The 27,137-nt window shown below is 42.1% G+C and overlaps 2 protein-coding genes across 8 annotated transcripts in view; one reads left to right on the forward strand and one right to left on the reverse strand.

The window, feature by feature from the left end:
• The window catches only part of lrba (LPS-responsive vesicle trafficking, beach and anchor containing), a 179,939-nt gene that overhangs the window by 64,760 nt on the left and 88,042 nt on the right, over positions 1-27,137 (reverse strand). For 4 of the 7 annotated variants that reach the window (XM_075463161.1, XM_075463163.1, XM_075463162.1 and 1 more), the window contains exons 37-40: positions 15,717-15,841; positions 15,405-15,419; positions 9,833-9,976; positions 8,200-8,336 (exon numbers count right to left, since the gene is read on the reverse strand). In XM_075463161.1, coding sequence (XP_075319276.1) covers positions 8,200-8,336; positions 9,833-9,976; positions 15,405-15,419; positions 15,717-15,841 — 421 coding nt within the window. The remainder of the gene's footprint in view (positions 1-8,199; positions 8,337-9,832; positions 9,977-15,404; positions 15,420-15,716; positions 15,842-27,137) is intronic. The other 3 variants (XM_075463166.1, XM_075463165.1, XM_075463164.1) reach the window with 1 other exon arrangement.
• Positions 5,183-7,054, forward strand: mab21l2 (mab-21-like 2). The gene has a single exon (XM_075464441.1). It carries the CDS (start codon positions 5,592-5,594, stop codon positions 6,669-6,671), a length of 1,080 nt encoding a protein of 359 aa, XP_075320556.1. The 5' UTR covers positions 5,183-5,591; the 3' UTR covers positions 6,672-7,054.

The raw sequence follows: 27,137 nt of genomic DNA on the forward strand, positions 1-27,137 counted from the left end.
AACATGAAGTTAGACGAAAAAAAAAAAAAAAGAAAAAAGAAAGAAAGCTTCCTTGGAGAGCTCCACCTCAGGGATTACTTTGGTCTCTGGGAATATCTGAGATACTATATCATATCTGGGAAGATGTCAGTTAGTTACACACACAGTTAATTGTCTGCCGGCTCGGCTCAGACCATAAACAGCGTGCGAGTCACATCATTTTTTTCTTTGACACGTCAGACGTGATTTGCAAAGTAGTTTCTACCCCACCCCCCATATAGAGCCTTTCTTTTTTTAAACAGGCAGAAAAAAAAAAAAAACCTCAAGTGAGTGTAAACTTTGTTTGTCAAAATTAGTGGAATCCACCCATCCATCCATCCATCATCTACCGCTTCTCCGGGGATTGGGTTAGATTAGTGGAAGTTCTTTTCAATTTCAATGTTTCAGTTGTAGAATCAATCCACCAGGTTCGCCTCTACCTGAATATTTTTTTTTTTTTTTTTTTGGGGGGGGTTTTCATGCTTTGAAAGAAAAAAATATTTCTCACTTTCAATATTTGATCGAATATGGAATTGAAATGAACTGCAAACCAACGTATTCGTTATTTATTTAGACAATATTTTCAATAACAAGCTCAAGTTGGCACGATCGTCGCCCTCAATCTGTAAACCTCAGATGCCAACTAACTTGCTGTTAAAGTACAAATGGAAAACACATTTGTATTTGTATACTTTCATTACATATGTTCCAGTTCTCCGTCTGTTGCCGCAGCTCTTAAATCAGCGCTTTGATAATTTCGCAGCTTATTATATTTTCCAGCTGCTCGCAGCTTTTTCGTTACGGTGAGTAGTGAGTTGTGTCCACGGAAAACTACAAGCATTACTTAAATGTACCTGCTGCTACTCCCAAGTATCGATTTGACATGTCCCTACTGTAACAAAAGGGTATCCTCAAAACACAGACTAACACTGAGATAGTGTGTAATACAGTCCAATTGTACTGAAGCAATGGGAGGGCTATAGATATCCTCCAATAAGGTTTTTTGCAGACACTTCTTTTAACCAATCAGCTGGAGGGATCGAGCAGGTTTCACTTCCTCATACATGCAATTTTAGCAGTCTCGAGAAGTGCCTCTGCAACAATAACTCCACATTCAATATTGATGGCGTGTGTCTAAACACAGAGAGGGTGCTGCTAAACACAGACTCGCACACAGGCAGGAGCACATCTGCTGTGCGGCTTCATCTGTTCTGCTATCTGCCGAGCAGATGCAGAGGTCTGCCAGGCAATTAGTTGCCCGAGATGATTTTCTTTGAGTCCTCTGTGGAGCCGGCAGCTGGTTCCATACGGGTATGGGGGACATCGGCGAAGTGTGTGAACAAGAGCATAAAAATGTACTCTGCTGGTTCACACGTGTGTGTGGATGTTAGTTGATATGTACACATGCATGCGTGCGTGCGTCTGTGCATGTCTGCCTCTCATGTTCCCAGAGAAATGTGTAATCTGCAGTAATATTCCTTTGTCTCGTCCTGCATGGGAAAGCACAAAGTGGCACCTGCTGTCAATTAGAGTTTTATTTTGTGCTCGTTTCACGTAGACCAAATTCCGTTTACTGGAGATTCATGTTTAAGATTCACCACTCACATAAGGTCAATTTAACCATGCCACCCATTCCATAAGATCCTCTAAAAAGTGCTCAAACGACTCATTTCTGACTTTGAGATTGTTCTAATAATTGTAAAGGTGAAGTGTATGAATTCAGAAAAAAAAAACATGAAAAAAAAAGGAAAGACAAAGAAAAGTGCAGACAGAGGGAAAAAAAATGAAGGAGTGAGGAGGCTGTTCAAGGGCTGGCACAGAATTGCAAAGCCACAAACACTCATGAGGGGATAAACTGGAGTCACGCAGGCGTAGATCAAAGAAACCCCTTTGACATCATCCTGATCTTTCCTGCAATCAATATAAACGAGAAAGAAACTTCTCAGCAACCACAGATAATGCTTAATGTTTTCAGGACATTTTCAGAGGAGAAGACGAACGAGCAGCCACCGGTTGGTCTTTGTCATCAGCTTCTACTCATGGTGTCACTAAAATATGTGACAAAAAAGAAATGGAAAGAGATACAAATGCTAAAAACCTCTGCTCCCAACATTGTCCCAGCAGGGTGCCAACTTTGCTTCCGTTTACCACCATTAATCTGTGGTGGGCAGTCAGCCACATGTTACCGCAGGGATGTGCATTTTATACAGATAATGTAAATATCCCTATCTGAGATATGGCAGACCTTTGCTTATCTACCTCCAAAATGTATTTCAGAAAATCCGAGCAATTTGATTCATTCCATTAATCATGATATTATACAAATGAGCACAGCGGCCCAAGAACATATTCGGATCAAAGTATCTTGTAAAGCTGTGTTTTTATGTTGCCATATATTTCATTAAGCTGCCGTCAGAATGTCCCTCATAATATTTGGACACTTGCTCTTCAAGCAGCGCAGATTCATCTCTCGGGGGGCCATAAGTCTGATTATAAACAGTCATCCTGAAATCAAACAGCCTGACATTTTTTCTCATTTATTTCATCTTCTTTTTACATTCCAAGGCCACATTAGGGTAAAAAATGAAAAATAAATAAAACTTTCTTCCACTGCATGCTAAAGGAAGAAATTCCAAATCTCATTTCACAATGAATCAAGTTTTGTGGAGCCAGGTGTTCATTTTCTCACCAGTCTCTGTACATATTATTTTAGTTGAGGACATTGCACTGAAGTTCGAACTAGAGCTCGCATCAAAATCAGACGTCTTGACATATCAGATATGTTCCCTTTTAAATGTTTTCCTGTTGAGGAGGAGTTCATCTGACACTTAACCTCTTCCTTGACCCGAAAGTTCATTTAACTGTGTAGGAAGTCATAATGAACATAAACTGTGTACAGTGCTCATCCCGAAGTCATCGGAGCAGCTTTCCCAACCACGCAATGCCTTTCTCCTACATAAAAACGCATTCCTTTTGCAGTCTCAAGCAAAACCAACAAGCCTTATAATATTTCACACCAAATAACACAATATAAACATGTAAGCTGGAGTTACTTTGCACTCCTCAAAAGCCTCATTCCCACTGAAGGAAAACGCTGCTTGACGAAGTCCAGAGGATGTGGCAACTATGAAGAGGGGAGTCATTCCTCTTTCCTCTTTCTGAAATGTTTGTGGCTTCTTTCAGACTCCTTTGCATAGTTGGCTACATCGTATCAGTAAGTAGGCTTTTTTTGGAATTCATTACTGAATCAATATGCGTCCTTATCTAAAAAAAAAAAACGAGTTTGGAACAAGTGTCAAAGTTTATTATGTGGTTACACATTTTTTAATTCACGAGGAGCTTTAGAGAAGCCCGTTTCGAAGTTTAGAAACCTCAGAGAAAAATGCTGCTTTAAAGCAAGTGGCTGAAAAACATTCAGAGCACTTCCCACTGCCAGTGTGTGCAGGCAGCTTTAATAGGCCTCACTGTAGGAGAGCAATGCTCACACCACGAAACTCAACGAGATGCAACTTACTGCATTTTCAGATAATCATTTCACAGGACGCGCCAACAATCTCTGTCATTTTATTGCGTAGGAAAACTATCCCAGTTTCAGCCTAAAATGTAATGTAGTTGAGTTCTAAACAAAATAAGTAAAAAGCGTATCTAAATTACAATTCCAAAAACCTTTTGCACAAAAGAGACATCAAGACTTCCAAATGTCCCCTAAAAAAAATAAAGAAATAATTACAGCAGAAGCTCAGCGACCTCGGCAACATTGACTGAAATAGATGATGCCTGGATTGCACAAGTAGGGCTCATGCAGACTGTCACGTGTGGCTTTCACTGCAGGATTTTATTTTTCCACCATTCTCACACGTGTAAATATGTCTCACGCCACTGCCCCTTGTCTGTAGGAGGATGTAATGGCTCCTTTAAGTTCTCCAACCTGAAGTCCGTCTGACATGAGTGACTCCAACTACAACCTAGAAACCCCTGCTTAAATTATTCAGCATAGACCAGGTTAATGGCGAGAAACTCACGAGCAAATTAACGGGTGTGTGCGTGCGAAGGAGAAAGGGGTGGATCTGTGGTCAAATGTCATCTGAACTCAAAACAGTATGCGACTACTTATTAATTAAAAAAAAAATTAAAAAGCCAACATTTTCTCAAATAATCTATTTGGTTTTTAAAAAATGATATTCGGTGGATAAAACGTAAATTCGTTGGATCAATTTAGCTGATCGTCTAACGCGATCTGAACGCGTACTGAGGCTGGGCTGCAGGTGCATTCCACACATTTACCGTTTTATACGCACATCGACAAAACTACGTTTATCGGCGGCATTCAATATTCACTCTTCATTCAAAATAAATTGCAATTTCACGTGGATTTGGTGCATCTCTGGATGAAAACGGAAATAGTCATCTCATTCGAAAATGAATAAAAACAGGTGACATAAAGGCTGCATTGCTTTCTTTTTAAAAAAAATTTAAAAAAAAACAAATAAATGGACTCAACAGACGATACCTGGAGTGAGACGTCTAATTGGAAAAGCAGAAAACGCACTGAAATCCATAAACGCACAAGTGTTCCTAAATAAACCAACGCAACCTTGGTTTGTATAATAACTGAAGAGCCCCATAAACCGTAGGGAAGAAAATCTGAATCTAGTCAGCGAGGGGAAAACGTCACTATTATCGGCCTTTCTACCGGTGGTAAAAAACGAAATTAAACAAGTTCATTTAGGAAATAGAATACATACAATTAAAAGACAGACAGCGAGAGACTCAGCGCAACACGAGCAGCTCTAAACTTTAGGATCGCAGCTGAAAATCTCACAATCTTCACAACGGGGCCAGTTGAAACGGTGCGTATAGAACAACACTAATCTTCAAAAGACTGTTTTGTTATTAGCTTAGAGACTGGTACGTTGTGCCTGTAAAAAACAAATAAAAATCCAAAAGGTTTGTGTTCCCCTGTGCGGACTTGGAAACAGCGGGCAGCGCCGCGCGCTCAGCCGCGCCTGAGCCGGACTGGAGCTCCGCTGCAGGACCGTCTCAGTCTGCCTGCTCCGATTGGCTGCCCGCACTGACAGCTCCGCACATGATTGCAGGAACAGAAGCCCGACCCCCTTTCACTCTTCTAAAGGAACCATTCATAAACTACACAAGTCCACCTCAAAGCTGAGTGAGGAGGAAAAGTGAGCGGGGGCGCAGAGGAGAGACTAGCATCAAGAAGACATGAGCGCTCACACACGGCGTTTTTAGTCTTTGGCGTCTCCCACACAGGACACGGATGCTAACCAAGAACCTGAATATGAATCGTCTATAGTCGCGCTGGAAGTGCTCACGAGTTGGACTGATATTTAGCAAGCTACTACGTTGCATCCCTATCCGTTTCCTCCTCCTCACACTGACGTCCATCCGCTGCAAAAAGCAAGAAGGGGAAAAAAAAAAGGAAAAAAAAAAAAAAAACTTTGATTACACATTTCTCCTGTACGGGAAGCATTTGCCTCTGGCTTTACCGGTAAGCATTGGATCCGTCAACTTACTGCGACTCTCCGGTGTACAGCCCGGACCTCTGCCCAAACATGATAGCGACGCAGGCAAAGCTGGTTTACCAGCTAAACAAGTACTACAACGAGAGATGCCAAGCGCGCAAAGCGGCCATTGCGAAGACTATAAGGGAGGTTTGTAAAGTGGTGTCGGATGTCCTGAAAGAGGTGGAAGTGCAGGAGCCCCGGTTTATCAGCTCGCTCAGTGAGATAGATGCGCGCTACGAGGGGATGGAGGTCATCTCCCCAAATGAGTTCGAGGTGGTGCTTTACCTCAACCAGATGGGGGTGTTCAACTTTGTGGATGACGGCTCTTTGCCCGGCTGCGCGGTGCTGAAGCTGAGTGATGGCCGCAAAAGGAGCATGTCTCTGTGGGTCGAGTTCATCACCGCCTCGGGCTACCTCTCAGCCAGAAAGATCCGATCGAGGTTTCAGACTCTGGTGGCACAGGCCGTGGACAAATGCAGCTACCGTGACGTGGTAAAGATGGTAGCCGACACCAGCGAGGTCAGGCTGCGGATCAGGGAGAGGTATGTGGTGCAGATCACCCCCGCCTTCAAGTGTACTGGGATTTGGCCCAGAAGCGCAGCTCAGTGGCCCATGCCCCACATCCCCTGGCCCGGTCCTAACCGGGTTGCAGAAGTCAAAGCGGAGGGCTTTAACCTTCTCTCCAAAGAGTGCTACTCCTTAACGGGGAAGCAGAGCTCAGCAGAGAGCGACGCCTGGGTCCTGCAGTTCAGCGAGGCCGAGAACAGGCTGCTCATGGCCGGCTGCAGAAAGAAGTGTCTGTCCATCCTGAAGACTCTCAGGGACCGTCACCTGGAGCTGCCGGGACAGCCACTCTACAACTACCACATGAAGACTCTGCTGCTGTACGAGTGCGAGAAACACCCCAGAGAGACGGACTGGGACGAGTCTTGCCTCGGTGACCGACTGAATGGTATCCTGCTGCAGCTCATATCCTGTCTGCAGTGCCGCAGATGTCCTCACTACTTCTTGCCAAACTTGGACTTGTTTCAGGGAAAGCCTCACTCAGCCCTGGAGGCTGCTGCGAAGCAGACTTGGAGACTAGCGAGAGAAATCCTCACCAATGCGAAAAGTTTGGACAAATTATAAACCGGTCATCGAGGCAGCGCCGAGGGACATTTTTGGGATAAAAAAAAAAACCAACAACAACAAAAAAACTTAAGACTATTCTCCAACTGAGTCTCCAAGAAATGTGAAAAAAAACAACAACAACAGCGTTGACACAGCGATGCAGCAGCAAACCACGAAGCAGATCTTTTTTTCCCAAATGAAGCAAATTGGGCCACTGCCACAGAGAAAGTTAAAGGTACATTTTCGATAAATGTAACACATTTCAGTTGTTAAATGTTTTCACAAAGTGAAGAGACTTTTATTTAAATATATGCACAAAAAACCGTTGAGTCAAAAGAATAAATTGTAGCGTGCCAAGTTAATTTTTTTCATGATGTGACTTAAGAAGAAATGTTAATAAAATGTTGCAAATTAAATTAAAACTTGGCCTCGTGTTTTGACGTGTTTTGACAGCTGAGGGGACGAGTAGATCTGTTGCTTGGTCCATTCTCATGGTCTCGTGGAGATAAAAACAGAGGAGCTATTAAACTATGCAGAGGATATTCTAACTAATGTCAACACTGGCACAATGCAAGGGGAAAATAGTTTTTTTTTAAATAAATAAAATAAATAAATAGAAAACAAAATAGAGCCTGCTGGGCCAACTTCAGGTCATAAGTTATTCGTACAGAGCGCCACATGCTCAACAGGATTTTCAGATGAATGTAAATCAACAGACTCGTGTTAATGCACAGGCCTGCGAGCAAAGTTTGAACAGCAGAAGGCCCGCAGCAACAGGAGCTTAATCTGATTCATGCATCGATTTTCGATCAGGCAACAGGACGCATTCATGCCACCAAGTTCATGTCGGGGGGGATTTTTGCGACAACTCAAAATGGATTTGATCATAACGACGTGTTTAAAATATATATACACACACACACACACACACACACACACACACACACACACACACACAATTTCATGGAGCTTTACGGTGCTCCCACAGTGCACGGACACCTGTAGAGCCAGCAGCCTTCAGCTGTTTCAAACTATCTGTCGCGTTTTTACTGGTAATTATTTCAAATCAGGGAATATTACTGAAATATTACTTCAACTGTAGAATTAAGGGGGTGAAAAATACATAGTAGAATGGAAAGCCTGGTAGATTAACGTTATTGTTTATACCCCCCCAAAAAAACAATTTATTTAAATTAGGTAAAGACATAAAGATTATTTAAGCAATGTAAATACATTGATGAATAAAAAGGTTTTGACATTCAGTTAAAAAAAATAAAAAATACTCCCAGCGGTACATAAAGAATAATAATAAGTCTGAAAATATTATGCGGAATAACTTCAACGCCACCTGAGACCCTTTAAACACATTTTTAAATATATACACAAAACTCAAGATAGGCAGTAAAAAGCAGCTGCAGTTTTTGTTCATTTCTAAATGGGCCTAAACTGGGAATAAACCACGTGTCCGCGCTCGTGTCAGTGTGAAGCAGCGTTGGAAAAGTGGCGACGATTCCAAACGTGATCAATGGGAGCCGGAGCCTCTTACCTTCGGATCGATGGCCTTGAAGCCGGGCTCCTCTTCGTCCACCTCAAAGAAGAGCTCGGAGGCGGTGATGGACAGGGTGCCTCTCGCCACCACAGCCGGGGCCACGAGCTGAGCGCTCGTGCTCACGTTTACAGGGCCTGGAGGACAGAGGAGACGCTCAGAAAACAAGCGGTCAAACGTAAACACCTCCCGGTCCTGCGAGAAGAAACCTGCGTCTACGAAGCTCAAAACACCAACACAAATTTGTTTGCATTAAGGCTGCAGTATGATCAAAAAGTTTTTTTTTTTTTTAATTGAATTGAATTTTTTTTATTATTTTGCATCAGCATGAAATGAAACGGTTCAACATGAGCCCGATGCAACACAGCAGATTACCCACGGCATGCAGCCTAAAACTTTAGAAAACACGGAGCGTCTTGTCGGAATTGACTGTCCATCAGAACACATTGATTGCGGGCTTTTGGGAGAAGCTCTTTCATCTCTCATCAATCTTAATTTATGCCTGTATGACAATGAGAGCCCGGCTCGGGGGAGCTGTGGGTGGAAGCTCTGCCCAGCCGGCTCTGCACGGATGAGGCATTGTATTTGCAGATGTGAGCCGCGGCTCTGATTTCCCCGAGCACCATGACACGCGTGGAAACGGATGGTATTAAACAGATATATATATTCATTCCTCTGCCTCTCGTGAATCCCGTGAGTACTGACATGTTATCCGTGGGTTGAAATAACAGTTTTTGTTCCTTTCACTCAAGACATTCAGCTGCACCTGGAGCAGACAGTTGCTTGAAAGGACGAGCTGAACCCCCCGCGCGCACACACACCACAACTTCTGCGCAATTTTCGCTGTATATGACGCTATTAAACAAGACTCAACGTTTAATCCCATTGACGCCCAGCTGCATTATTTTAACAGCATTCTAAACCCTTCTTACTGCAGCTTCACGCGGATTACGCTGCAATCCGATTAAGGGACTATATGATATTTTAATCAAGCCTAAAATATTTTAAATAACAAGGAATGATCACAGGCAAAACAAAATGGGTGACATCAATTTGGAACAAACTCAGTCTGTGCTGTAGGAATCTTATCAGGCCTAATTGGCTCGTGCAGAGGGGAGAGCTTCGTTTTTATTCAAAGCAAAACAGCTTTTTTTTTTTTTTTTTTTTTTTTAATTCAGATATTGCATTATTTCGGTCTGATATAGCTGCACTGCATTGTGGGGGGAAATAATTGTGAGCCTTTATACTGGGGCCTGTGTGCACGTTTGTGAAGCAACTTCCAGTGTCAGAGACGGACAGCTGGACGCAGTGTCTGCCTCAGCACTCTGCTAGGATGCCTTGCAAGTGATTTAGGCTTCAATTAGTCAGCCCGTTTTGTGTGTTGGTAAGGAGTCTGTGATTTCAAACAACCAACCAAAGAATAGGTCTTACAGAAAGCACAATCACATCACAGGAAAACAGCAACTTCAACAATCAGTCCTTCCTTATCACAGAAGAAAATGAAGCCAGCACACAGGAGTGAGATCCAAATGACTACTGAATGAAGCGGAACAATCGTTTTGCATATAGCACAGTTCATTAAGGTAAATCAGAATTGCAGTGATAGGAAGAGGAAGATGAGCCGCTCCTTTACCTGTTAAGTTCTCCAGGTCCTTCTCCTCTAAGGACGACAGTGTGTCATCGTCTCCGTCAAGTGACGTCTCACTCTCCGAGTTTTGATTTCCCAGAGCCTGACTCCTGATGGACTGCTTGCCTTTCAGAATATCCTCCTCAGATGCTACAAAGGGGAGGAAAGGCCTTCTTATTTCACACTTAAAGCAGAATACAGCGCAAGGTTGCATGCGGCGTTAAACGCGGAGTTTATTTAATTTCAAACTCAAAGAAACAAACAGTGTTGCAGTTTATTGGACTGTGGAGTTTGATGAAACACAGACGATCATGCGAGGTACATTCTTTAAAAACTAAGAACATAATGCAGACTTTTTACAGTTTAAAAAAAAGTTAAAAAAAAGAGCTGGAAGCTCTCACCAACTCAGTGAAATAAAAGAAAATAAAACGAATGATGGCCTCTAATATTTATAATAATTAAAAACCTCTCACAAATTTAAGTACGGCCATAACTTTCATTTTCAGGACATCAATCATTCATAGCATTTCATAAAATGCTCAGATTTTCAATGGAAGGCTGCTTGGGATAGATCACAATTTTACTAAATGAAGTACAAAGGCATTTCGTTAACTGGGAATAAACGTAGTTGACCAACAGTAAGGGGAACACCTCTGAGGTGCATCCCCTTTTAAATAAATCTGCTTTCAAGGTTGACCAGCTTCTTCACTTTGAGCTGTGATTTTTCAAACAGGCAGGCCAACTGAAGATGGCAAAATGTGACAGATCAAAGACGTAATCCCAGCCCTAAAACCCAACCCCTAATGCACGTTGCCCTTTTAACATGCCTCATATCAAACACCAGTGCGCACAAAGATTATCCAAACACATTTAAGCGAGATGAGGGTCTCGCACCAGTTTGATTTCAACAGAGCATGACTTGAGGCTCCATGAGGATTATTTAAGAAAAATGCTAATCTGCAAACATTTACAGAGTCCTGCAGTTCCCCAGCGGTGTAGGGGAAAGATCCACAAGTCTACACACACTGGCTGGCAAGTCTTCCCTGTTTGTAAACACAGCTGGCAGCGGCGTCTGAGCTTCCTCTGCCGCTAATCCGGCATTCTAGTAAAAGTAACAATGCTTCAGTGGAGCAAGTCCCTGAAATCTACTGGATTTCTTTTTGTCATCATCACCTGAGACTGAGAGGAGATCAACTGCTCCATGTAACTACTCTTTGAAAGTGCTGGAGGAGCAAGTCTAAAAAAAAAAAATCTCTTGTCATGGAAAATATGCAGCTCACTGATATTTAGAATGGCCTTCCTGTAATTAAGCCTCCCTGGAGGATTCTTTAGTTAGCAGCACTGAAATTACTACCAGCTCTCCTAATACGTACCACATGCCATTGTATTCGCACCAAGAAAGGGGACTTATTAGATTGGTTTAAAACAGCGGTGCAGTTCAACGTCAATGCTTGCGCATCAGTTTTTGTCCCAATATTAGGATAGTACCAACATATAACACTGGACCCTTAAACACACAGTCTCCTGTAACTAAACCTCACACAAATGGCTCCGCGGTATAATTTACACTGAGGTAACAGCAGCTAAAACGGTGACTGGTCAGCATTTTAGTTTGGCCAAGTCTGTTAGAACAGCACAGGCGAGCCATTCTGACACAGGGTTGTGTCACTTACTACAACATGCAAAAAGGAAATGGGGATGGAAGTGACAGGCTGTGTGCTAACTCGCCTGTCTGCTACGAAGGTAGATGCGGTTGATTTTTTTTCTTCTTTTAATTTGACAACCCAGGTTTTAATGAGGTCGCACGTTTGTGTTGTGTACGTCCGAAGTATGTGTGTGTGTGTGTGTGTGAGGCTGAGGAGTCATAAGAAACGTGCCAACTCAAGAAACTCTAGCTCAGCTTTAATGTCCAAACATTTATTAGCTGGCCTTCAATTATTTAAGTGTGAGTGTGTAAAATACAGAAACATATCAACAAATTAACTGAAACCGCTATAAATCACCCAAATATGGATGACCCGAGCCAAAAACAAAAAATTTGAAAACCCAAAGAACAAATTAAAAAGTGAAAATTTTAATTCGTATCTACATGCATGTTGAAATTTATTTGGTTTAAATTACAGTATATTTAGCATCATTTAAAACGTGTCCCGACGACGAACAATTTATGCCGAGTGCCACATTGGGAACAATTTTTTTTTTTTTTTAAGAATCTACTAAGAAACTCGAGCCTCATCACTCATCGGAGGCAACAGAAACGTGAAGAAATCCCAACAGTTTCTGCTTTTTTCCAGGACCCCTTTCACAACTGCCAACAGAGGTTCGGCTACCTGCTTACACAAGTCGAGGCATGCACGGTCACAGCAATTAAATTGTCAAAATTAACAAATTTGTTTTTAACGGGAGCGCAGCCAGGAGTGTGGTCATGAGGCGAGTATTGATTACCAGAACAGAGACATTAGTCTTCAGGTATTTACTCTGCCACCTCTGGTACACGGGCCCCGTACCAGACCAAATCAATCCCCAGAAAAGATGGTTCTTTCCAGCCGTAAACACATAGCAGCCTACTCAAGCCTACTGGCGGCACACGCTCTCCTGTGGAAATCATCTTGGCACAGCATGAATGATAACAGTTGTCTATGTCTTTAACACAGAAATGCATGCTTCTCCGTGTTTCTTTTTTTTTTTTTCCTTTTGAAGACAGCATTTTTTTCTTCACTCCTCTCAAAGAGCAAACATAAGAAGTTGCTACATTACACCATATCTCGACAACTTTTAAATGGACGATCGGGCGTGAGATTTGAAAAGAACAGCCACGAGTAGCCAGTAAATGAGGATAAGCTGAGTGCTCGATCTCATGCTAAATATTTTCTAAGAGAGCGAGGGTGCATTTTTCCTTCTGCATCTGATGAATATAATTACAGCCAGATATGACCTTTGTGCTCCGTTTGAGAACTTAGTCCTGCATTCTAATCTCGAGCTGCACTTCCGCAACAAATGTCGGGTCGACTAAAACAAGACGAAAGGTTACATCAGAAAATGGATGCCGTCAGGCTTCAGTGTCAAGAAGTTATTTTAATGATATAGTCCCATAGTTCAGCCAGGCAGTATAGCCCTGTGAGCCACAAATGGCCGCTGGCTATTTTTACACACTTTTGACTTCAAAACCAAATTGTTGTTTGCGGGAATTTGTCCTCCTCTGCCACCGATGATTAAACTCGGCACACCGGCTGAAATAATTTGGAATAAAACTAAACAACAAACGCCGGCGCACAGAAGTCCTTCGACGCATTTCCCCCATTAAAAACGATGACAGAGCACATGCGATGTGGCTGCTCTCTGACAGCACCCTAGCTGAAGGGAAAACATGGAAGAATTAAAGTGGAAAGTGAAATTCACAGGCTCGCTGCAGAGGAACAGCGACCAGCTGGACGCTGGCCTCGCTCCACAGCTGCCTCCGCGCTAAAGCCATTATTTGAGACCAGAAGTCTCCCAGGATCTCCAACACTTATTGCTTTTAGATCATATTCTTATTGGCTCCTGTCACACCTGCCATTTGTCTTTGGGAAAGATGAGACTTTTAAAGGGACATTTGCAGGTGACGCATTGAGGACATTTTTGGTCCTGAAGTGTTCTTTTTTTTTGGGGGGGGGGGCAGAGTAATTGAATGTGCTGGGTAAAGTAGGTCCAGCAATAATAATTGCAAAACCTGGGGTGTGCTGGATATTTGCACACATGAATGATTACATGCACTTCAGCAGAGACATGAGACTCCTGGTGTTGATGCTGAGACATGTCATTTAGATATTTTACTTATAAGTGACTGCCAGAAATATACAGTTGTGACCAAAAAAAGTACACAGTCTTTGAATTCCAATGTTTTATGTATGAGGTCAGACTAAATAAAATATCATCTGGTCCTAACCGGGTCTTACAGCATGCTAAATACAACTGTAGATAAAACAAAACAAAAGACAAGTCATTACTTATTCAGCTAAATCCAAGCCAACATGCAGAAACGGTGAAAAATTAAGTACGCCCAACAACGAATAGCGTATAGAACCTTTAGCGGCCATAACTGAAATTTCTTTGATGTAAACACTTTCTGTTTAACGTTATCAGTCAACTCATATTGCGGTGGGTGAATTCTGGCTTGCTCTTGCTTCAGTTCATTGAGGTTTGCAGACATGCATTTCTTCACATCTCTCTTTAAGCCCCACCACAGCATTTCAATCAAGCTGAGGTCGGGACTTTGACTGTGTTTGACAGTGCAACACCTTGATTCTTCCCTTTTTCTGTCATTCTGTTGCTGCGTTTGGGATCATTGTCTTGTTCAGACAGGCTCACATTTAACTCTAGAATACTTTGGTATACAGAGGAGTTCATGGTGCACTCAATGACTGCAAGGTGCCCAAATCCTGTGACCAAAGCAAACCCGGGTCATCACGCCTCCACCGTCGTGCTTTACAGTTAATTATGTATTTTTGTTCGTAGGCTATGTTTGGTTTCCACCAAATATCGAGCTGTGCATTATGACCAAACAGCTCCACTTTGGTCTCGTCTGTCAAAGGATATCTTGGTTTGTGTAGAAGCAATTTTGCAAACCTTCGCTCTGCTGCTATGATCCTTTTTAAGAGAAACTGCTTTCTCCTGCAACCCTTCGAAACACGCCACACTTGTTCAGTCTTTTTCTCACTGCTACATCAGAAACTTTAACATTTAACATGTTCAACTGAGGCCTGTAGAGCCTTAGATGCAGCTCTTGATTTTTTTTTAATTTCTCTGAGCATTTGCACACTCTGAACTTACTGGGACACCCATTCCTGAGGAGATTGGCACCTGTATTAAAAAGTTTTCCACTTGTGAATGATCTTTTCTCACGATAGAATAACAGACTCCAAACTGTTTGCAAATGGCCTTCTGATTCTCCCAAATTAATGGGGAGCACCGATTGCTTCTGAAGGATGGTTCCTGAATTCTTTCCTCCTTGGCGATGCGTTACTGAACTCGAATGCTCCAAACCAGTAAAATGCCAGCACTTCTGCTTTTTTAGAGGTGCTCGCTCTAATGATGGTCAATTACTCAAATGCACTGGCATCGGCTTACTGCTACCTACCTTCTTAATTCCTTTGGAAGCAGTAAGGGTGGACTTAGTTTTCAACAGAGTGCTTCTGCAGTTTGTCTTAGTTTTATTAAATAAATAATGATAGCCGTGTAATATGTCACATGCTATCGAACATCTGCGGTATGAGACCTGGTTAGGACCAGATACTAAATGGAAAATAAATCAATCGTGTTAGTTTTTGAGTAAAAGTAAGGCCTCTGTCTTTAACAGAAAAAAACTGCACCTTCTGTTTTGCTAACATAACATTTAGCCCGGGGGACCAATGCAACTTACATCCAAGCAGTATAAGACATGTAGAACGCATCCTAAATCTAAATAAATGGAACTTTGACCGCAAAAATAATGATCTGGCAATGATACCTGTGAGAAAAAGGGAAGCGAAAGCTTAAAACCTTGAATCACCCCTTATTCAAACACAAAAATCACAAGGGAGGGGGTATGATTTCTACTCACCAACAATATCAGCCACTGTTAGGCAGCCATGAAAAAAAAAAAGCATACGTTACATTACTGATTTTCCAGAAGAAAAAAAATTTATAAACTACTAAACACTGTGTAATGCAGCTTTTCATAATGGTACACAGCGCTGAAATTACCTGTGTGAAATTCAAACGTGGGTGTGATTTTATGATGTGTTGTGGTATAATAAACCTTTTACTGCAACAGGAAGACTAATTTTTATTGCCTTGTACGTGAAGCACAAAAAAAAAAAAAAAAAAAAAAGGTGCACAAACAGCAGGCAGTGATGTGGTGGATGGGACTGACCGTGTTCGGCTGCCGCTCTGAGCGTAGCTTCTGAGTGACTGGATCCAAAGGGGTTCCTGATGAAGCGACGTCGCCTCCTTAAATCGTCCTCCCAGCAGTCCAGGCGCCAGAACTCTTTCGGCCGGCTGCAGCGAGACAGAGGTAGCACATGTGTTAGCAATTACCAGCCAGCATGGTATAGCAGCCCAGCATTAGCACTTGGTCCGAGCAAGCATACATAAAGCCTACATTGTGTTTGAGTTTCTTTTTCGTATAACCCCCCCCCAAAAAAAAACTTTCACTTAAAAAAACAACAACTCTTAACATCACTTACACACGGACTGAGACGCAAATCACTGTACCCGGTGATTTCATCTCCATCTCAGAGATAAAAGGTGCCCCCTCTCCCCTTTACCTTTGTTTTTTGAGGGGCACATGACACCGAGATCATTTCCTACACACTTTTGGGACACATGCTTCCATTCTAGGCTTATTTTAAGCCCAGCAGGATACCTCTTGTCAGAACTCTTGGCTTGCGGGATAAGGAGAGGGCCATTATAGACACAAGGGATGTGGTGGATAGCATTACCAATATTAATCAATGTCTCATTTTTTCTTTATTTACAGCTCTTTTTACCAAACCTGGTCAGCAAATCAGTCTCTCAACTAAACAACACTACGAACTTTGTACTGTTTAAGATTACGCTGTGCATGTAAAGTACACTGTACTCTGGTAACTTGAAGGCCCAACAAAGCACAGGAAAAAATATATATTTCTTTTTGCATTTAAAAAATGACAAAGTTTTAGCTTGGCACACAGCAATTCATTTGTCAGTTTGGTGGCATGAAACTTCACATCTTTGTTATTTAACAGCTCAGATGGACATGCATGAGATGCCTTCACTGCGATTAAATCCTGACTGACTCGGGTCAAATAACTAATTGAGCTAAATGTTGTCAAGAGAAAAACACTTTCCGGGAAGTCTTGTCTGATTTTGGACCCGGTGCTGAAATAAAATTGTGTTTTGATCCACCAGTATTCGTTTGTAAAACCGGCTGCAACAGTTTTTTTTTCACTATTGTGGTTAAAGTGAAAAGTACATTTACCCATCATCAGGATCCACTCTCGTTATGCTCTAAATTTAATATGTGCCACCTAGAAAAACAGTTTTTTCCACATTATTCCATAGATTAAACCTACACATTAATCTCCATCTTTGAAACCATTAAGTAAAACAAAACAAGTTGGTTGAGCTCAATGTTTAAAAAAAAAAAAAAAAAGAAAGAAAAAAAGAAAAGAAAAGATTGATAAGCAAATGTAGAAAATAAGACCAGATGGTTCATAAGTGAGTGGCTGCATTGCATCCTGGAAAGGCAAACATTTTAGGAAGACACAGTTTATGGTTTCAGTGGCACAGGCTATGACAGGAGAACCCCAGCATACTTTATGTGATCTGTTCTTCAACGCTGCTCTAGCCAGGGGCTCCTCACAAATCTTAACTCCAACACCAATGATCACACAGGGGCCTCCAAAAGGGAAAGAAGCTTTACGCAAGAAAATAAATACAATTTCCATACGGGTCCTTTAAAACCCTGAATGCCTTGGCCAATGAAAGCCTTTGAGTGTCTAATTTATTTGATAAAAATGAGTTTTAAAAAGCTTGATGAGTGCACGATGAACTGCTAAATGTGAGAATGTTGAGTAGCAAAATATGTGTCCGTGAGGAAGTGGGAAAGTGCACATGTGTGCAACGAATTGCAAGCTGGAAAGACGCAGACGAGAGAGGTCTGTTCAGGACTAGATTTCTCTGCAGTGACAAAGACGGCGCTCTGTGTTTGCATGTGATAGTCTCACGACACAGATGGCCACTTCATCATCCTGCCTGCAATGGTATTCATCTATGAAAATAATTATCAAGGTTGTGCGTGGTGTACAGCTCAGAGTCAGGATGCCCTCATCTCCCGTCTCATGGAAGGTGGGGATCTGTCCGACTCGCACAATGCACCGTAATCCATCAGGAGGGGAGGCATTGCTTGGAGTAATTAGTCACAGCATGAGGGGGGGGGGGGGACCACCTCTGCCAGTCAGATTCATCCTGTGTGCCACGAACAGGCGACGGTGGAAGTCCTAATGATGGGGTGCTGCTCGCAGTGGTGGACGGACGATGAGAGATACCTCGTCATCAATCCCTGATGAGACTGCCGCCACAACAAGAATGGAGATGCACAGCGCTAGGCAACCCCCATACTGCACACTGAGTGTGTTTCCACAACGTTAATAAATTATTCAGGGCTCATCCATCCTCCTAGGGCATCCTGGGCAGAATTTACTGGTGCACCATTCTTCAAAACAACAACAATTAAAATAACAAAAGGGGCCAGTGTTGTGCTGTGGCTCATGCCAGCCACTTGTGTAATTAGTAATTAGTTCGGTCATAAAAGGTGTCTGGAAGGCCCGCTCGATAAGCTCGCAGTGACTGCTGATAAAAGTGGTGGAGGGATGAAGAGGTGCTTCATGTGTGGCTTTTTTTTTGTTAAATCACAACAGTACACGCATACAGAAATGTGTATATATATATATATATATATATATATATATATATATATATATATATATTACACACACATGCATAGATATAAACATATATAGATATGTGTGTGTGTGTGTGAAAGTCAAATGCAACACTTTAAAGAGAAACCGCTGACAAAGCGTTTTCTAACGTAGACCACATTGGGTACTGGTGAAACAGAGTCCAAAAGAGTTTTATGTGAGGTTGTGAATCGGAATTTATTTTCCTCAAACATTTTCTGGATGTCGAAACCATGAGTTGTAAATCTTAAGGAAGTTTACCAACAGAGAAATTGCATGTTTCAGCACAAGTTTCTCCTTTTATGCGGTCCTGATCTCCCCCCCTCCCCCCGCAGTTGTGCCTTTAATTCAATAAAGCCAACATATGCCATCAACCTTTACGGTCATTCTATCAATCAATCATCGTCATTTCTGACCGACGGCCCAAGATTTAAACTGCACTCTGAAATTCTCCATTTCCATCAAAACAGAAGAGACGCGCACGTAGATCTGGCATGGTGGTTAAGGTGAGACAGAAAACAAATGTTGACTTGTGAGGCATGTTCAGGACCAATTCAACGCTTATTTGGAAAATAAAACATTCAGTAAAGTGCAGGGCCAAGTGAGCTACATTCGATGCCTATTTAAAGATATTTAAAGAATGACTCAAAATGAAAGAATGAAACAGTTGACAACTGAATATTCATTTATTTGAATATTTTTGAGGCAACAGTCCATAACACATGCAGCTAGCCAAAATGTTAACATTAAAGCTCAAACAAAATTTGTTTCCTTTTACAACTTAATCCTACATTTGTTTATTTTTTTCCAATTTGATTATTTGCTTGCTGCATAAACTATATCTGCTTTCTGCCACATCATAGCTCAGGGATCCTCGGGGTATTTCCACACGTTTACAGGGACATGGGGCTGCAAATGTAATCTTTGTCCAAATAGAACACAGATCTGGCGTTAAAAGACTAAAACAATTTATGCAAATTGAGCCGTCTCAATTAATCATCGTACTGGACATGTCTGGAATTAGCAGGTTTCAAAGGATTTGTCTCTTGTTCAATTTGCTGATCAATATCAAATGAAGAATTTAAACATGCTAATAGATTTCATCTGTCGGACCTGAAAGTTTGATAGCACTTCTGATTCAATGGCGTCATTGTTTGTTTGCCGACGAGGACAAATGACGGCCATCCATCAAGATTCACTCATGGAGGAGACGCATGCATAGCGATTTTTCTCACCATTTTCAGTCTTTAAAAGTTTTTCTTTGTGCGTTAAACCAGTTGCACGAGAACCTCATAAACAAGAGAAGCAGCCCTTTCTTTTCCCTGATTATGGTTGAATAAAGTTATTTTGAAAATATTCCATTTTAATTCAGCCTTTTGGGAGGGCAACAGGGACCACAGAGGTAAAGGAATGATTGCCGTTTTGCGTGGGTTTCCATTTGCAGCATCTGATAGCGTGGAAATGATAATATGACCTTTATCACAGTGAACAGGACATGTGGATATGCTTTCATATATCACTACAAGCGACTGCACTTTGGCACAAACAGTCATTCATAACCTTTCTGCTAAATTAATTTGGGTACAGTCAATGAGACCTGCATATGCACTGGAGGACCCCCCCCCCCCCCCCGCCCTGCTTGCTTTTTTTTATATTAATGCCAGTTCCTTTTGGCAGCCCTCAAATTGCTCAAACATTGCTGCTATCCCCAAGATCATTTTGCTCTGATTTGCATAAACCATGTGTTTAGAAGAAACGGGAGAGCAGAGGCAGATTGAGGATTTGTCATGTTGAGGAGCGGTTACTGGCGTGTCGGCTTTTTGTCAAACGGTGGCAGCGATGGCTTCGATGGGATCTCCGGGCTCAAATTAAAATGAAACGGGACCAAATACCTTCCCGCTGAAATGGTTTGGCATGATTAAGGCATGCAGGGGGGATTTTCTACATGTGCATTAATGCCCACCCTTCCTCCACCAATGGAGGTGTACAAGAGACCTTCTGTATGTGTAATTCACCTCAGTTAATGTTGTTTTCAGGGTTTAACCAAAGGTGATGCTGGGGTCACACACGGAAACATTTCCATCTTAACCCATTTAAACGACAGCCCACACGTAATTTTGTGCATCCTTGTAATTAATGGAAGAACTGATGCATTTCATTAGTCCATTTCTCGTAGGAATGTAAATGCAACAGCACCTCAGATGTGTCGCGTGAAAAATTAAAAGTCCAAAATGAAAAAAATATTTAATGCTGCAGAGAAATACCACCAAAAAAATCTAAATATGGGCAGTAGGAAAATGAACTTGTTAGCTCCCTTTTCATTATCAAGACAACGTAAGCACTCGTCACTCCTTGCAATTAACTCCAATTTATCCAACAGCTTTCAAAAAGCGATCCGAAAAGGAAGAAAACGTGCATCGCATGACCAGGGTGTGAGGATCAAAGTAGTCCCGGGGGTGGATGGCAAAAGGCAGCAGACTGCCCACAATGCAGTGCAGCCAAATGAAAATAATGCAAATCAAGGCCTAATCACCACCAGCTTAGCGCAATGTTTCTAATTAGCAGCAATTACACTCGGCATAAATTCACCAACAAAAGAAAGACGCTTCGCACCAATTATAATCAGATTTTATGGGAGAGGACAGGAAAGGCAGTAAATACTGGACAAAGACGGGAGTGTTTAACGTGTTGTGAAAGAAAATGTTTTTACCCTTTACTTTCACAATATCATCATTTATCGCGTGTCCGTAATATGCAAGTATCACGAGCATAATAAAATGTAAACACAGCCTTATACTGCGACAGCACTGAAGTGGTACCATCTGTATTTATGATGAAGAGTCACATTTCTCCTGTGATTTTGACAACATGCATTTAAGGCCATTTATCACCACTACTGCGAGGTAATGAGGGCATCCACTGGACTGGAGTTGCATAATTCCGCCATTACCTGCCCATTGTAATAATCCTCTGACCTCTAGCTTTCAGAGCTGATCTTGAATGGTGTGACAAATCTCAACACATACACCCACGCTTCTAACACACCACCAAAGAAAAACACAGCGGAGGAGCTCAAGGTCAGCTGAGATGGGGAGTCTTGGGAGGTTTTGTTTTGGGGGGGGGGGGGGTTCTCCCCCTCCACTCTAAAGGTTCCCATTTTTAACACAAATACGGAACTGTGTTTAACCTCTCGCCTTGAACGTCAAAACCAAGTAACAAGTCTGACGTTAAAACTAAATTTTCAAAAAGCAAAACATTATCCATTTAAGGTTAGTTTCAAACACAAAACTCCATAAAAATGTATGAAACTAAACTGATCTCTCCAGTTAGGCTAAGGGGGTTGCTGCTATTCCAACATAGTAAACGAATCCTTTTTGCCTCCTCTCTTCTCCACCTTGTATATAGGGCTGCTGAGTTACTTGCCTCGTGTGCCACAAGGCTAGACAATCTAATGTGGCCTGTCTGGTATTCATAAGCACCTCCTTCATTCTCGTTTCATGGCAGTGCCCATTACAGGACTGAGTTTAGGTAGTGCAGAAGTAAACATAAATCCAACTATAATGACGTTGCAATTCTCTCATCCACCTACATCAAGGTTTAAATGTAAATCTGGATTATACACACTTCGTATTATTCAAATACAACAAATCATGTTGGAATATACCGCTGTTATAATTACTAGCCCAACACTATTATATATTCCACTTCCTGTTTTCTAATGTGTCCTCCTTCAGTCCCTCCATTATTTTTTCCCTGCAAGATCACAGCACTCGCACTGCAAACTTCCCTTGGTCTTATTTTCTGGGGTGTTGCTGAACTTGACCCCACGAAAACAAAGGAGGGGTACGAGGTAACTCTACAGCAAGAACACAAGTTCAAGATCTACAAGTAAAGGATGGCGCTCCGTCTTCACAGCGCTGTGCTCTCAATAGCAGGGCGGGCACAGGTGTTTTATGTGTCCACTCTCCAGTGTTGGCTGCACAAGAAAGTGCTGGACTCGAAAGATAAAGGCAATTTTTCTTTTTGGAAAATGTTGAAAGTAGCAAAATAAATGACCTGCTGGTCCCGCGGTGTAATTACAGTGGCTAGAAGCGTACCAATCTATCAAGAAGAAGAAGGGGGGGGGGGCTGACACGCTGCAAAGGGGTTAGTCAAAGGAGATAGCCTTTGACTAACTACTGGCCCCGGACAATCGATACTCTGCAGATATTGCATTCAGGCAGAAAGAAGAGAGAGAGAAAAAAAAAAAAAAAAAGAGCCCTAAAAACTTTCCAAATAGCTTTTCATTCAGATATTGATCAGCACCCTTTTATCGTGACCTTGCTCCACTAAGGCCATATACATTCTTAAGGGTATATGAAACACATAAATCTCAAGAGTTGCTACAGAATCCTGCCTCGCTGTGAGCAGCCAGGCGGGGAGGTACGATGGTGCAATTGGTCTTTCTGGGATGGCGGCCTCCTTCCATGTTTCATAACTAGCATTCCATTACACTCCTGGGCTGCTGTGAAGAAGACAGGCAATGCTGATGGGCTACGGTGAAGAGCGGGTATTAAAGATGGAAATGAGTTACCTCCAGGGTATTAGCTGTAGCATCTTGCCCGCCCCCCATCATGATTAAAAGTGCCAGTTTTCACTGAATCCCTTTGCTTTCTGTTGTCATTTTAAATGATCAGCCAAGTGTAATTTTTTTGGAGTCTCGGTCTTTGCTGCAACACTTAACCCTGCTAACATATGGACATCATCAGCTGTTAATATGTTTCCCCATGACACTTTGTTACTGTTCCATGTAGGCCCAGCCACTGTACTGTATATACAGTCGAGGTAAATGTTATCATTAAGGCTATATTCTAATTCATATCCATGAGCGGCGCTGCATGGTAGGGCCCTTGTGGCATGTTATTTCATGTAACCAATGGAACGCATGTCTGTCAAACTTGAACGGTCTCCGCAGAGATTTAAGGAACATCCTTTTTGTCAGAGTCGCAACTTTTCTGTCCCAGACACATGCCAGTGAATGATTAATGAAGCAGAAGATTTTACGATAAAGCCGTTTAAGGACTTTGGTGCAGGGGATGTGTGTGTGTGTGTGTGTGTGTGTGTGTGTGTGTGAGACACACAGGGGGGGCTGGTTTACAGAGACAAACATTACCGAGGGCAGGCCTGTGTTACTCTGTGTATGTTTACGCTACATGTTTATGGCCGTATCAAGGCAGATGGATGATCACAACTCAAGCCCCAGCTAATTGGTTTTGAAGTAGTCAGAACCTGGACTAAAAGAAACAACCTTCTCTGAGACAGAAGCTGCGGACTGCTGCAGCTGCCAGTGCTCGGCACACTGGGTCGTGTTTGTGTTTAGAGTATTTATAAGTCAACCAAACAGCCATTGCCAGATAAAAATGACAAGTTAAGCTCTGGTAAAAGTGATCAACCAGCCCCGCACAACATAGTTTTGCTCCACTGTCACCTGAAATTTTTGTCAGTTTTTGATGGCGTCTTTGTGGCCTCTCCAACATGAAAACAAATCTGTGTGTGTATGGCTCACACAGATTTGTTTTCATGACAGGGGTATTATGTCCCACAACTGTAGGCAGAGCCGAAAAAGCAAAAGATTCGCCAAATTCCCCAAACAATGTCATTTGTTTAGATGAAATGTGAAAGTTGATTGAAACAAAACTATTTAGCTCCAGAGTTTATAGCAGGAATAGTAATCCACTGTTCTGAAGGAAGGTATGTTGCTCACAAATCTGTGTCTAAAGGATGCAAGTACAGTATCCGTGTGATTCCCAAGGAAAGACAACAAAGGTAATCTGAAGTCAGGAGCTGCAGACTTTTTCATCTAGCGAACAAGATACGTCCTTTCCATTTTATATACAGTTTTGCACACTCACTCAGTGCATACCTGCAGCTTGAGGAAAGGATGTCGTGCAAAAGTGCCCGTCTCGTCTTAGTCTCCATCTCAACTTCTGATCCTTCAGTAACACATATCTCTCCCTCTCATCCTCCGTTTCATCCATCTCCTCCTCTTCCTCCGTCTTCCTGCCCCTCTCAAGTCACGCATTTCCGAGGTCTGTGTATTCTAAACTGTTATGTTCTTGTTTCCTATGGTTATAATCTCCATTGACATGCTGGAGTCCCATTTCCTTTTTCAGCCGTGCATCCACAGTACCAGCGCAGCTGTAATGTACAGCGTGTCCATAAAACACACACGCGAGGCAGCACAGACACTGTGCAGACCTCGGCTTTAGCACATGCATTACATTCAGTATTATGCGCCATAATTGTGATTTAAGTCTGGAATGAAAGTGTGCAAGGAGATATTTATCTGAGTGCCGCAGCTTCTCATGCAATCATTTATTTTAGAAAATACTATGCGATGTGACGTGAATGTCCTCACTGTAGTAAGCATGACCCCACGAGGGGGAGGGTGGCGCAGCTGCAGTCTTGTAAAGGTGGCTCTACGTGAGGGACAAAACCAAGCAGGCCAACAAAAAAATATATTCAGCATTAAAAACCTCTCTTAACATAATAAACAGATAGTGTCAGTGGTTTCGTAGTGAATTTAGCATTGTTTCTTACATTTGATGACAAATGGTGGGCTGTTTGCTCATGTTGGCAATGAGATGTTACTGCCAAATGAAGCGTCACTCCAGTGCTGGGGAGAGTTTTTCTGAATATTGGTAGCTCTGTGAATATGAAATAAAGCAAAGATTTCTGATTTGGCTCTTAAAGTTTAAAGGGATAAATTAATTATGTGAATGAAAAAAATCCTGGGATAAGATTTTTTTGTTTGTTTGTTTTTGTTTTTTTTAAATGTGATGAATTAGAAAGAAATTGTACGACAGGTCCTCCGCAGTATTTTGTACAGATTCCATTTATGGCATCTGCTGTTTTACTATAAAAATGGGAAAAACCTTTTAAAGGGACAAACTGAAACCTTTGCTCTGCTCCCCCGCCCCCACAAACTGTGTACTGGTGAAGTGACGTAGCACAAGATAAAATAGTAATGCTAATATCAATAGTTTGTCCATTACAGGTCAGCTAACTGTCCAGTGGAACAGTTACAAAGCTGTTGGTTTTCGATCTCGCAAGGCCGATCAATACGGAGGCATACTGTTTCAATTTTGCCAGAATTGATTTTCTCTATAACACTGCAACCCTAAAGCATTTGTCTTTCTGAAGGAAGGAAGATTTGATTTACTGAAGAAAAATTGGAGTGCACATCACAAAGATTTTTTGCCGGGCGGGAGTGTGACATGCCAAAAGATGGATGTCCCTTGGCTGGGAAGCCTCTAGCCTAAGGGTGTCCATTAGAGCAGCGCTGCAGCAGAAAATGAGCTGCTTATATGAGGAAAGAGGAGCAGAGGGAGACGAGCTGTGTGTGTGTGTGTGTGTGTGTGTGTGTGTGTGTGTGTGTGTGTGTGTGTTTGAACAGAGTTGCTGTGGGTGAGCTTTGTTGGAGTAACCTGAAAATGAAAAGGATGCTGATGCAAGCTTGCATTTACAACTTGAATAATGACTGCATTTGTCTCAAAGAGATTGGTTACATCAATAGATTGTCAATAAAAACAGCTCTGGCAGGAAAAAAAGAAAAAAAAAAGTATTTCTACAACGTCACACCTCTGCCTTTTTTTTCTTCCAGGTGCAGTTACTTTCTCTTTAAATTCCCAGCTTTCTGCATCCAGAGTGAATTTCCATGGTACATTAGTCAGCCTTTTAGAATGCAATAAAGAAAGCGTATGGGAAAGAAAAAAGGGGAGAGTGGAGTCTGTCCCCAGAGACTTGTGAGTTGGCATCTCCATCATTCGCCCTCATCTTCTCTCTCAGTCTATCAACTCTTTTCCAGGTGTCATATACATGAGATATGATTCCTGACCCAAATAAACACTGCAGCAGGCTGGATGCTCAGTGGACCAAAGCTAAAAAGAGTTAAAAAAAAAAAAAGAAAAAGACACATGGGGTCGAAAAAAAATACCTGCCAGTTGTTTCATTTCTGTCCATCTTTTGCGAGCTATTCATTTACTTTTTGCTCTTAAAAAGACAGCAGGCTGGCATGTTGTAAACCTGAGTCTCAAGTTGCTGGGAAAATAAATGCATGTATGAACGAGTCACTCTGTCCAGTGATTTAACCGTCTATGTCTTAACACTGGGTGACAGAAAAGGGCACAAAAATGATAGACATCGCCTTTGTGCGGTGGAAGGAATATTCCTTCATCCCTCAGTGATACAACTGAAATAGATAGAGACAATAAACTGTAAAGGACAAAGAATGAAGAGAAAAAAAAAGGAAAAGGAATTGGATGCTGTGACAGAAAAACAGAAAAGAATGAAAAAAAGAAAAGAAAAAAAAACACAGACCAAGGAAAGACGAGGCCTGGAATGGAGAGGGAGAAATCACCTAACACCTCTTTCCTCTAGAGGCCAAGCCCACTGTAAGCTGGATATTAAGACACAAATTGCATTCAGGCAGGTCACATAGTGTCAGAAGATATTAGATGCCTGCCGTGAGGAAACAACAATTCCCATCAGCTCGCGAGAAAATAATATTTTCATTTTCAGATTCTTTATTGAATGGAAACTTTGGGGAATACGCTTTTATGGCGTGCGAGCGGGCAGCCTGGGGTTTTACACTCCTGCAACCAAAGGACGAAATCCTACTATTGTCTCCGTGTTTCCTGGATTTCATTGTCACATCTGGAAAAAGGTTGTGGGTTTTGCTGTGTATATCTGTTCCTATTTATAGACAAGGACGTTGCTGCAACACGTCTTTTTTGTGTGCGTGTGTGGAATTAGGAAATAACCTTTTTTTTCCCCCCCTTTTAAATGCCTGCAGGTATACAGGTGTGCCGTAT

Source organism: Odontesthes bonariensis, chromosome 4 (genome assembly GCF_027942865.1).
Source record: "Odontesthes bonariensis isolate fOdoBon6 chromosome 4, fOdoBon6.hap1, whole genome shotgun sequence".
In the NCBI taxonomy this organism is placed as follows: Eukaryota; Metazoa; Chordata; class Actinopteri; order Atheriniformes; family Atherinopsidae; genus Odontesthes; species Odontesthes bonariensis.

Coding starts and splice junctions, on each gene's coding strand:
- mab21l2 (XM_075464441.1), top strand. CDS start 5,592: ATGATAGCGACGCAGGCAAAGCTGGTTTACCAGCTAAACAAGTACTAC.